The sequence below is a fragment of the Diachasma alloeum genome, unplaced genomic scaffold (assembly GCF_001412515.2).
Source record: "Diachasma alloeum isolate Michigan unplaced genomic scaffold, Dall2.0 Dall_scaffold_00288, whole genome shotgun sequence".
Taxonomy (NCBI): domain Eukaryota; kingdom Metazoa; phylum Arthropoda; class Insecta; order Hymenoptera; family Braconidae; genus Diachasma; species Diachasma alloeum.
This window is the reverse complement of record NW_021680427.1, coordinates 2397934-2409526: the sequence shown is the minus strand read 5'-3', so window position 1 is coordinate 2409526 and position 11593 is coordinate 2397934. Positions and strand designations below refer to the sequence as shown.

General features: G+C 34.2%; 2 protein-coding genes across 2 annotated transcripts; one reads left to right on the top strand and one right to left on the bottom strand.

Moving 5' to 3' along the window:
- Nucleotides 1–504: 504 nt before the first annotated feature.
- On the bottom strand, nucleotides 505–5351 carry LOC107038739 (lactoylglutathione lyase). The gene is made up of 4 exons (XM_015257996.2): nucleotides 5208–5351; nucleotides 1884–2179; nucleotides 872–939; nucleotides 505–756 (listed from the first exon to the last, which is right to left on the bottom strand). Exons 2-4 carry the CDS (start codon nucleotides 2177–2179, stop codon nucleotides 569–571), a joined length of 552 nt encoding a protein of 183 aa, XP_015113482.1. The 5' UTR covers nucleotides 5208–5351; the 3' UTR covers nucleotides 505–568.
- Nucleotides 5352–5370: 19 nt separating this feature from the next.
- Nucleotides 5371–11313, top strand: LOC107038738 (serine--tRNA ligase, cytoplasmic). Its single transcript, XM_015257995.2, has 5 exons — nucleotides 5371–5386; nucleotides 6690–7282; nucleotides 8631–9137; nucleotides 10173–10429; nucleotides 10961–11313. The coding sequence occupies exons 2-5, from the start codon at nucleotides 6821–6823 to the stop codon at nucleotides 11217–11219; spliced, it is 1485 nt and encodes a 494-aa protein (XP_015113481.1). The 5' UTR covers nucleotides 5371–5386; nucleotides 6690–6820; the 3' UTR covers nucleotides 11220–11313.
- The last annotated feature ends 280 nt before the right edge of the window (nucleotides 11314–11593 follow it).

Below are 11593 nucleotides of genomic sequence, written 5' to 3'. Positions count from 1 at the left end.
TTTTTTCACCGTATTGTTTGTCCATTTTCACTAAACAATAAAATTTGTGTAATTAGGGCTGAAGAATTTCGATAGAAAAGCATTTCACGGAGAAAAAAAACCAAAGTAGTCCTTAAGATATTTTCAGTAGAATGTCCTCAGCTCAAATTTTCCATGTTTTTTTGTTTAATTTTCTTAATGAAAAGGAAAGAAAAACAATGTAAAAACTTGGAAAATTTGAGCCGAGGAAATTCTGTAGAAAACATCTCAACAGAATAAGTTGCCTCAAAAAATCAAATTCTACTGACTTTTTCTATAGAATACTTTGTATAGAACATTTCCATAGAATCGGTCAAAAAGTAGTAGAAAGTTCAGTAGAAATCCAAGAGAATTATCTAACGAATTCCCTAGGTTTTTCTGTTAAATTGTTTGATGGGTGTTTGAAAAGATCAACAAGTGAAGCCCAAGAAACAATAGTGACATTTTCATAATTAATCCTGCTATTGATTCAACATAGTTGCATACTGATTTGAATATCATTTTTTAATACAGTAAAGGCATTGTGTAATACATTTGAACAGCTGTAAAGCTAAGATCCCATGATGACGCTGGTTACAGTATTTTTGCTGAAGATCTCAATCCAGTAGCCATCCGGATCCTTTATGAATGCAATTCCCTTCATTTTCCCATCCTGTGGTTTCTTCACGAATTCAACTCCTAGTTCTTCGAATCTCTTGCAGGCCGCATCCACATCAGGCACACACAGGCCAATATGACCTTCAATGAAAGTATATACTCGAAAGTGAATCATAATTGATCAGAAACAATTTTGTTTCCATTCGGAAGCAAAAATGTTGATTTTTTTTGTGTCAAACTTGTGACGTGTTCATACCAAATCCTCTCGGGTCACTGTTGCCATTGTGGTATTTAACATCTGGGTCAGTCTCGCTCCCCCAGTTACTGAGAATCAAATATGAAATTAACTACTTTAACGTTTAACGTTATTTATTGCAAGAAACATATATTCTTACAAATGGCCGTTGCCCGAGGGCTTTCAGCCTAGAATAAACTTCTTTTGTATAGTATCAAATTATCTCTATCAGGAGCTGTGGACATGTGATTCAATGCTGATGGTAATTAGACGTGAGAAAAGAAAAAAAAAAGAAATGAAAATGGTGATGTCAGTTCAATATAAATTTAATTTAAGTTTAAATTTAATTTAAACTTAATTTTTACGAAATCAATGTGAAATCTAATGAATTTTTTATGGAGAGATTGTTTTACAGAACAAAGTGAGATCTAGAAATAGGTATGAACAAATTCAATAGAAATAGTTGACGCTTTCGCTAAGAAATTCTATTGGAATTCTATTCTATTGGAACTCCATAATAGTTCTATTGGAATTCTATCAAAATATATTATTTATTTTTTCGCGGCAATTCTATTACAAATTATGCAACGTCCCCTAGTATGTTTAAATAAACATTTGTTTATAGAAAAATCGATATCTTAATTTTTTTATACAACTTATTCTGTTGGGACTTTTTCTGTAAGAATTCTTGCGCATAATTTTTCGAAGTATTTCTTCTTGGATTTTATTATGAGAAACAAATGAACACTTACACCCATGAACTTTTGTAGAAAAATCAAAAGCTATTGACTTATTGTCAATCAAATATCTCTTGACAAAATGACACGGTAAAGTTGAATAATCTATAAAAATGAAATGAAAATTCTACTAAAATTTCAAATAGAAATCCAGTAGAATTTCTTAAAGAAAGCGCTAGTTCTTCTATTAAATTATTTCATGCGTGTAGTATTTATAGATCTCACTTTGCTCTGCAAAATTTACAATTTTTTCTGTCGTACCCCATGAACAATAATTATGAAAGCAGAAAACTCACTGTGTCAACTCAATCGTTGCTTTTCTAGTGAACGTCCACTCTAAACACTCCTTCCTGTCCGTTGGGATGTCCTTAGCCTCCTCATATCCCATAAAATACAACGAGAATTTCATTTCTGGAAAATCTAACTTCTGGAGCAATCTCATACCCAGGACTTTAGTGTAAAATGGCAATGATTTCCTGGGATCTTTTATTCTGTACATTGTCTGCTGCATTATGAATTGACTTGTGGCAGGTTCGGGTTCGAGGCAAAGATCCCTAGCTTCGGTGTTGGACAATCCCTCAGTTTCACCCATCTGAATCAAAACATTCGGAAGAATTTCAAGTTTTGAATACTTGTTTCTCCATTTTGTTTATGAGTCACATTCATCCTGATTGTATTTTTCATTGCTTAAAGTGCGCAAACACGTATGAAATAATTTAATAGAAAACAGCGAATTCGCTACAAAATTCTATTGGAATTCTATAGGAATTTTATGGGGGTTCGTATAGGATTTCTATTGAAAAATTCTATTTGTTTTTTGCGCTGATTCTATCAGATATTCGATAAGAGAACCTCAATAGATTTCGAATTTCTGTTCGAATTTTTCTCTTGAGATTTTTTCTATTAGAAATTATTGGGCACAAATTTTCTATGGTTTTCCCACTGAATTGTGTTTTGTTCTGCATTACAGAATGCGAGGCTAAAAAAAATAGAAAATTGATGCTCAAGCATTCTTCTAGAAAAAATCTCAAGAGAAAATTTCAAACAGAAATTCGAAATCTATTGACTTTTTCTTAGCGAATATCCAATAAAATTAACGCAAAAAACAAATAAAATTGTCCAGTAGAAATCCTATCGAAATCCCATAGAATTCCAATAGAATTCGCGAATTTTCTAGCGAATTCGCGAGGTTTTCTATTAAATTTTTTCATTCATGAACCTACAAGATTTATTTACACTATCAGTAATGTTCTAATTTAATCTGAATATTTAAACTTCTTACAATCATTGGTTTAAGATATTTAGTCAACTATTTAAGATAAATTTGTGGGGCATTTTAAGGATATCAAAGTACCTTTTACAGTTTGGGACAGACCCTACCCTCACGCACGAAAAAATTTAATCGAGAAACCTATCGAATTCGTTGGAAAATTCTATTGAATTTCTATTAAACTCTCTATTAGTTTTTGGCTGATTTTATTGACATGTTCAATAGAAAACATTCAATAGAAAAAGTCAACTGAATTCGATTTTTCTATATAACTTATTCTTTTCATACATTTTCTACAGAATTTGTTCGACTCAAATTTTCTAAGTTTTTTTCATCCTTTTTTTTTCTTTTCTTTTCATCAAGAAAATCAAACGAAAAAATTTAGAAAATTTGAGCCGAGGAAATTCTATAGAAAATATCTCAATAGAATAAGTTATATAGAAAAATCGAATTCAGTTGACTTTTTCTATTGAATGTTTTCTATTGAACATTTCACTAGAATCGGCCAAAAACTAATAGAATAGTTCAATAGAAATTCAATAGAATTTTTTAACGAATTCAATAGGTTTTTCTATTAATTTTTGTCGCCCGTGCTACAGTATTCAGCATCATTAAAATAACATTTTGCAAAGAATTATTTTTTTAGACATACGTTGTTTAAACTTTCGGAAACCTTACTTTTTTAGGCATGAAATGGATTTCTAGTAATATTCGGAACATAAATAAATTTGTTACGATTCCGAACAACTGATTTTTTTGGTGGAAAATTAATTGTTTATAAATTTTTTACAGAAACTGCTCGTCATTTTCAAATATTGCAATTTTTTAATTATTTCATCAATCTTCCTCCAAAAGTCAACTTTGAAATTGTTTTCAGATTTTTAGAATGTTTTCTAACGATTCAATATCGAGTTTCAAATTCAGACCTGCAAAGTTTAAATAATAAAATCATTGAAAAATGATCGGAAAGTTGGGGTCAAATGGAGCTCGAATGAAAGCTCTGATGTTCACTGGAGAAAAAATAGCCAAAGTACTTGAATATCCTCAAGGATTTTTGGCTCTATTGTTTCTAATGAGGGGGTGATTGAGTTCGTAAGTGGAACTTTAAATGGTTTCAATTCTCTAATGAGTGTTGTCCTTTCATTGTTCAGAGTGGGACAGTGCCGCAGACTGTGATCAATATATCTTGACTTTCGTGCCCGCAACTGCAGTTCGAATCATCAATCATGTATAGGGGAGGTTGGGGTAAAACGGACACTTTTGACTTTTTTTTAAATGTTAATGGGGGGTTGAAATGTTGATAAAATTTAATAGTTTTTTTTTTCAATACAAAGAGCAATTCTGTGACGATTCAATTCTTTGTGACGAGCCTGAACTGAGCTCAATTGATAAATTTGGTTCTGACTTATGAATAATTTAAAAAAAAGTCTAAAGTGTCCATTTTACCCCACCCGCCCCTATTCATGTTAGGAGGCTTTCAAGTTCTAACAATTAATCCTGCCTCTTAACCCGTGTGATCCAGGGCTCTTGGGTGTTTTGTGTCTAGAGATGCAAATGCGTCACATGACCCGTCATATAACGGTCATGTGACCGTCATTGACGGTCACATGACGAGGCGTTCATGACGGCTGTCACATTCCCCCTCGCCCTTCTGTGACCGTCGCAACTTGTCAAGAAAAAATGACAGTCATTTTTCATCTATATACATGAAACCTTATTTTTTTCTCGGTCAATTTTCAGTTGAATTCCTTTTGTATTGGCCTAATCCGCATTTTGAAATGGAAATCACAATTTTTTTCCATCCATATAGATGAAACTATTTTGTTTTATTCATGACCATCACAAATTGAAAATTAGTTATGACCGTCATTATGCAACTATATAGATGGTTTGACAACAATTTGGTTACAAATGATTTGTGACAATCATTTGTAGTTGGAAAATTTGTGCGTCACATGACCGTTACAAGACCGTAATTTTTTGGTCATATGACGCGATCTAAAAACGGTCATTTTGCATCTCTATTTGTGTCCTTAAGGCGAAACGGAACCCCTGGGTTTATATGAATCTTTAGAATTGTTTTCTCCTGCAATTATTATTTTTTATTCATTAAACTACTTCATTGACTCAACAATGCGATAATCGAGTCGATAGGGTAATTTCAGATAGAAATTGATAATTGTAGGAGAAAACATAATTCTTAGATTTGATGTAGACAAAGGGGTTCCGTCTCCCCTTAAACGATGGCTGGAAAAACTCTCAATAGAAATTTTTTGGGGAATTCTACCCCATCCAGTTCAACGTCAGTCTAGTATTGTATTTCTCGTATCGTATTTCTGATTGCATTTACCTTGCTAAACAATATGCTGATCTCTCGTGAAACCTGAAAGACTCACGTGTTATTAATATGAAAGGAGTGAAGTCAGCTGACGTGTTGGGATCAGTTGCGATGTTGTTGATGTTTGGTCTGTGCGTGCTATCTCTCACACAGCGACAGATGGTTATCACGTGATGGTTATCTACTCGAAGGTGATTTGTAATTCGTAGCGCGGCGGTAAAACGGTTTAAGTTTTTTTTGACTATTGCCCTGTTGTCGATGAATATCTCGGAATCTAGGGGAGATGGGAAAATTTTTGTCAAGACCTTTTTTGTAGCCCGCAATGTGCTCTAGAAAAAAGATTCTTACGAAAATTTCGTTATCTTCCTGAGATTCAGACCGACATCGGCGTAATCATAAATTTTAATATACTAGAGATGTACGCGCGCGTACGGTTTTGCAAGTGGCGCTGTAATATGATTTTCATCACGCTGTGACAAAAAGTGAACTTTTCGGCACGCTCCGCGTGCCTAAAAGTCCAATTTCCGCCACATTGTGATGAAAAATATTGTTCGTAACGAGTGCAAAAAAGTGTTTTTTGGCGAGTGGGAGGTTTATATCACGACGAGCCGAAGGCCAGTGATATAATCCCACGAGCTAAAAAACATTTTTTCAATACTATTTAAAATATACTATTTCATCACGTTGTGGCGAAAAGTGAACTTTTCGGCACGCTCCGCGTGCCTAAAAGTCCAATTTCTGCCACATTGTGATGAAAAATATCGTTCGATACTCGTGGGAAAAGTGTTTTTCGCACTCGTAACGAAATATACTATTGTTTTAAATAATTTTTTTCTTCTTGGTTTTATTGAAATAGTATATTTTAAATAGTATTGAAAAAATGTTTTTTAGCTCGTGGGATTATATCACTGGCCTTCGGCTCGTCGTGATATAAACCTCCCACTCGCCAAAAAACACTTTTTTGCACTCGTTACGAAATATACTATTGTTTTAAATAATTTTTTTCTTCTTGGTTTTATTGAAATAGTATATTTCGTTACGAGTGCGAAAAACACTTTTCCCATGAGTATCGAACAATATTTTTCATCACAATGTGTGGAAAAGGGACGTTTTAGGCACGCGAAGCGTGCCCAAAAAGTTACTTTTTCGCACAGCGTGATGAAAAATATATATTCAAAAACTACAACCCAAGGAACTTACGTTTCAATGATAAATACTGCTAGAGAGTTAAATTTTGAATCTCGAAACGCGGTTTTTTGATTAATTGAAGACAATATATTGAATATTCTCAATCAATTAACATTATTATTTCGACAAAAAAATGAAAAATGTTGTTAGCTTGGTCAAAAAAACATCGATGTTTGGAGGAAAGAATCGAAAATCGATTAATCGGCCGTTGAAAACATCGAACGAAAAACATCGATGTCTGAGCATGAAAAATCGATGTTTTCGATTAATCGACAAACATTGCCATCCCTACTCCTTCCACCCAAGGTCACCAATCTCCGTGATTCCGTGTCACTCCATGTGGCGGTGAAACACGCAGTTTCCCTCAAGTCCTGTCAGACTGATTAGGTTGTGCGACAAAAAACAATTAAAAATAGTTATCCCTGCACTCGACCAAAATGGTACTCGATCTCGACCTGTTCCGCGAAGATAAGGGCTTCGATCCCAATAAAATCCGGGAGAATCAGACGAAGCGGTTCAAAGATGTTGGACTCGTGGAGACCGTCATCGAGAAGGATAAATTCTGGAGGCAGCTGCGACACCGGGCCGACAATTTGAATAAACTCAAAAATGTATGCAGCAAGGAAATCGGTGAAAAGATGAAGAAAAAAGAGCCGGTTGGCGACGACGCAACAGTGCCGGAGGATCTCAGTTCGAATCTCGATGGCATCACCTCGGATAACCTGAAAGCTCTCACTGTGACTCAGATAAAAGCCATTCGGGGTTTGATTGATGATGCAATTGTCAACAATAATGACGATTTGATAAAGGTCGAGGGTGAGAGGAATTCGGCACTCAGGGAAGTTGGGAATCATTTGGATCTTACTGTGCCTGTTAGCAATGATGAGGATGAGAATAAGGTATTGAAAGAAATAATTATTAATTTCAGGGGGGTAGAATGCACTCGATTAAGCCGTTGATATTACCTGAATTAAAATTGAAAATAGAATTGCCGTAAAATTTTTTTAATTTGACTCTAGGGGTGGGTGGGGTAAAACGGACACTTGACTTTTTTTGAAATATTCATGATGTGTTGAATTGTTCATGAAATGGAATAATTTTATTTTTCAATTGAAAAACAATGATTCCTCTTTGTGATGAGCTTAGACTGAGCTCAATTGATAAATCTATTTCTGCGTTATGAATATTTTTTAAAAAGTCAAAAGTGTCCATTTTACCCTATCCTCCCCTACCTATTTAGAGTGGTGAAAGATTGCAAATGATTAAAGTAGTTAATGGTTAAAGTACCGACATTATTTCAGTAGTGAAGTGCTAAACCGGTATAAGTCGATTTGACTATTACCCAGCTTTCACTAAATATCTCAAAATCTAAGGGAAATTAAAAAAATGTTGTCATAACCTTTGTTGCAGGGCAAAGTGGGAGCTACAAAAAAGGAAATTACAACAATTTCGTTATTTCCCTTAGATTCGGAGATATTTATTGAAAACTGGCCAATAGTAAAAATCGACTTATACCGGTTTACCCCTTCGCTACTGATTTAAAGTTTGGAGGTAAAGATCTGAAATAAACTCTAAACAGAAGTTCGCCTATGAAAAAATTCAATAGAAAACCTAGCGAATTCGCTAGAAAATTCTATTGGAATTCTATAGGAATTTTATGGCTTTTCTATAGGATTTTTATTGGAATTCTATTTGTTTTTATGCGGTGATTCTATTGGATATTCGAATAAAAAAGCCAATAGATTTCGAATTTCCTCTTGAAATTTTTTCTATATATAAGAATGTTGGGCATCAATTTTCTACGTTGTTTCCACTCGGATTCTATAATAAAACAAAACATTCAAAATAAAACAAAATCCAGCGAAAAAAACTTGGAAAATTTGTGCCCAATAATTCTGATAGACAAAATTCAAGAGAAAAATTCCAACAGAAATTCAAAATCTATTGACTTCTTCTTATCGAATATCTAATAGAATCAGCGCAAAAAACAAATAGAATATTTCAATAGAATTCCAATAGAATTTTCTGTATAGCGACTTCGCTAGGTTTTCTGATAGCAAAATTATTGTTATAACATTTTCTGTAGAGCGAATTGAGAGCTGCAAAAAATATCGTCACGAAAATTAAGCTATCTCCCTTAGATTCGTAGATATTCTTCGAAAATTACTAAGATCTACCTCGACTTGAATCGTTTTACCACTTTGCTACTGAATAACGCACCTTAAACTCATGTCTTCGTCATCCCAGGTGGAACGAGTATTTGGAGACTGCACCGAGAGGAAAAAATACTCTCACGTGGACTTAATTCACATGATAGACGGGATGGACGCAGAACGAGGGGCGGCAGTGGCTGGAGCTCGAGGATATTTCCTGACAGGACCTGCAGTCTTCCTGGAGCACGCACTGATCCAATACGCCCTGAGGAAATTATTCGAAAAGGGTTATAAACCACTTTACACTCCATTCTTCATGAAGAAAGACGCTATGCAGGAGGTGGCCCAGCTTGCTCAGTTCGACGAGGAGCTGTACAAGGTGATCGGCAAGGGGAGTGAGAAGGCCGACGAGAAAGAGTCTGAGGAGAAATACTTAATCGCGACTTCGGAGCAACCGATTGCCGCTTATCATCGAAATGAGTGGATCCCTGAGGCTTCATTGCCTATCAGGTACGCTGGGCTCTCGACGTGCTTCAGGCAGGAAGTCGGATCCCATGGAAGAGATACTAGAGGAATTTTCAGAGTTCATCAATTCGAAAAGGTGAGGAATATGAATGACACGATTGTTTACGAATATTTGAATGGCTTCGGGTATTACACGTATCAAGAGGAATTTCCCATTATAATAATGCATTCTGAGTTATTCTAATTGTACCTTATCTTATTAATATTGATTTATTTCTTATTTAAGACCTGTGGGTATTGTCTTTCGAACGTGATCTTAGTTGTTTCTTTTTTCATTTTGATAATTTGAAATGTTCTTCAGCTGCCTTTCAGTTTTTTATAGCCGTGGAGTCCCCAAAAATTATGGTTTTACAATAAAGAAAACTTTGAAAAAAATGAACATTTTCAACGAGTGTCTTTGAATAGTATTCGGAAATGAACGCAATAGGGAGGAAATTGCAAATTAATAATTTACTGTATCGAATGGCTATTAGGTCGTCATTTGCACAGTAGCCAATTGTTGTCAAATCGTTAGTTGCCATGATAAATTATGAATTAACAATTCCCTTTTTATTGCACTTATTTCCGAATCTTGATTGAAAACTCTATTTAAAAATGTTCATCTTTTTCTCTACTTTTTATGATTGTATCATCATATTTTTTAGGGACTCCTGCGTAATGTAAACTACAATGGAAATTGGGATATATTTTAGATTATGAACATGGAAAATCAATCGATAATCCATCCTGGTCTTAAATAAAAATATAAAGAGTAAAATCACGTTCTCACCGATTTCAAATGATCAAAGCTTGAAAATGACCAACTGCAATAATGAAACCACTTTTGAATTCAACTTCTGTTGAAAAATTCCGCAGCTTTTGGTCGCTCTTTTCCTGATTGAAATGTTCAGTAGAAAATATTGAATAAGTGATATTAAATGTTTTTAATTGTCCATTATAATACTGTACTATTATTGTTTTTTCATCTCATTGATATTGATTCATTCCCCATCTGAATGGAAATATAAAGAGTAAAGTCACATTCTCATCAAGAAATTGTTCAGAAAAATGTTAGAGATTTATTTGTGTAAATTAAGAATTTAATTTTAGGAGCATCATTTTTTTCATGCAGGTAGAACAATTCTGCATCACTTCGCCCCACGACAATAAATCCTGGGAGATGATGGATGAAATGATAAAGAATGCTGAGGACTTTTATCAGGATCTCAATATTCCGTATAGAATCGTTAACATTGTGTCAGGTGCACTGAATCATGCTGCATCCAAGAAACTCGACTTAGAGGCTTGGTTCCCAGGCTCCGCTGCTTTTCGTGAATTGGTTTCCTGCAGTAATTGCCTTGATTATCAAGCTAGACGTCTTCTAGTCAGGTGAATATTTTTATACATTGGGGAATGTCGGGGCTTTTTTTTTCTAATGTTCATGACTCAGAAACAAATTTAATCAATTGAGCTCAGTTTAAGGTCATCACACAGGAAAATAATTATGTTTTCCATGGAAAAAAAATCATCATATTGCATTCATAATTCAATGAGCCATTAATATTCAACGATTAATTTTTTCTTTACGTCTTTGAATATCGGAAAGAACAAATGCTCTATAAAAAATGTTGCATGAGACTGTTTTTTCCACAGAATTTTCTATCTCCGTTTAATGATGAAGTAATCTTCAAAAAATTGGCATACAGAAAAAAATTGTATTTTCTATAGAAAAGAAAATCGTCCCATCCTCATTTCATTAATAATTCAATCCGTCATTAACATTTTACAATTCAGGTTTTTTAATCTTTGAAATTTTCTTCACGAAAAATTGTCTATTTCTCTTCAATTCAGAGATATTCTTCAAAAAATTATTGCCAATGAAATTATAAATGTGAGGACAAAATCATGTTTTCTTTTCAGATATGGACAGACTAAAAAAATGAATGCCTCAGTGGATTATGTGCACATGCTGAATGCAACCATGTGTGCAGTAACGCGTGTTATTTGTGCGATTCTCGAGGTTCATCAAACAGAGACTGGGATAAAAGTACCGAAAGCAATTTCGGCATTCATGCCACAGCAGTATCAAGAGGAGATTCCATTTGTCAAGCCTGCACCGATTGAGGAGGCCGAGATGAAGAAACAGAAGAAGCAAAAGGAGAACATGAATAAAGCATGATCGAACTACTTTACATTCTCTGTCAAGCATTTATACCTAATTTTTTTTAATGCATTTTGAGGGCTAATAAAGCTTCAGGACTCTGCTAACGGTATTATTTATTTACTCGTTCATTTATTTACTGATTTATTTATTTACTTATCCATTTATTTATTTCACTTCTTATTGTACATTAAATTATCTTTATAACAAGTCATTCTCAAAGCAAACCTGTGAAGAAATATTCTTGTTGGAAATTTTATCAGCTACAGAAACGGTCTCTCGACTTTTCGGAAAAACCCAACGCTTTTTTTAAACAATCCTATTGAATGCATATTGAAACAAAAATTCTTTTGAAGCATTCTATTTGTTTTTCGTGCCAATTCTATTCAGAA

Coding starts and splice junctions, on each gene's coding strand:
- LOC107038739 (XM_015257996.2), bottom strand. CDS start 2,179: ATGGGTGAAACTGAGGGATTGTCCAACACCGAAGCTAGGGATCTTTGC. Junction 940..1,883: donor GCAACGATTGAGTTGACACA/GTGAGTTTTCTG, acceptor TTTGATTCTCAG/TAACTGGGGGAGCGAGACTG. Junction 757..871: donor CAGTGACCCGAGAGGATTTG/GTATGAACACGT, acceptor CTTTCATTGAAG/GTCATATTGGCCTGTGTGTG.
- LOC107038738 (XM_015257995.2), top strand. CDS start 6,821: ATGGTACTCGATCTCGACCTGTTCCGCGAAGATAAGGGCTTCGATCCC. Junction 7,283..8,630: donor ATGATGAGGATGAGAATAAG/GTATTGAAAGAA, acceptor TCGTCATCCCAG/GTGGAACGAGTATTTGGAGA. Junction 9,138..10,172: donor GAGTTCATCAATTCGAAAAG/GTGAGGAATATG, acceptor TTTTTCATGCAG/GTAGAACAATTCTGCATCAC.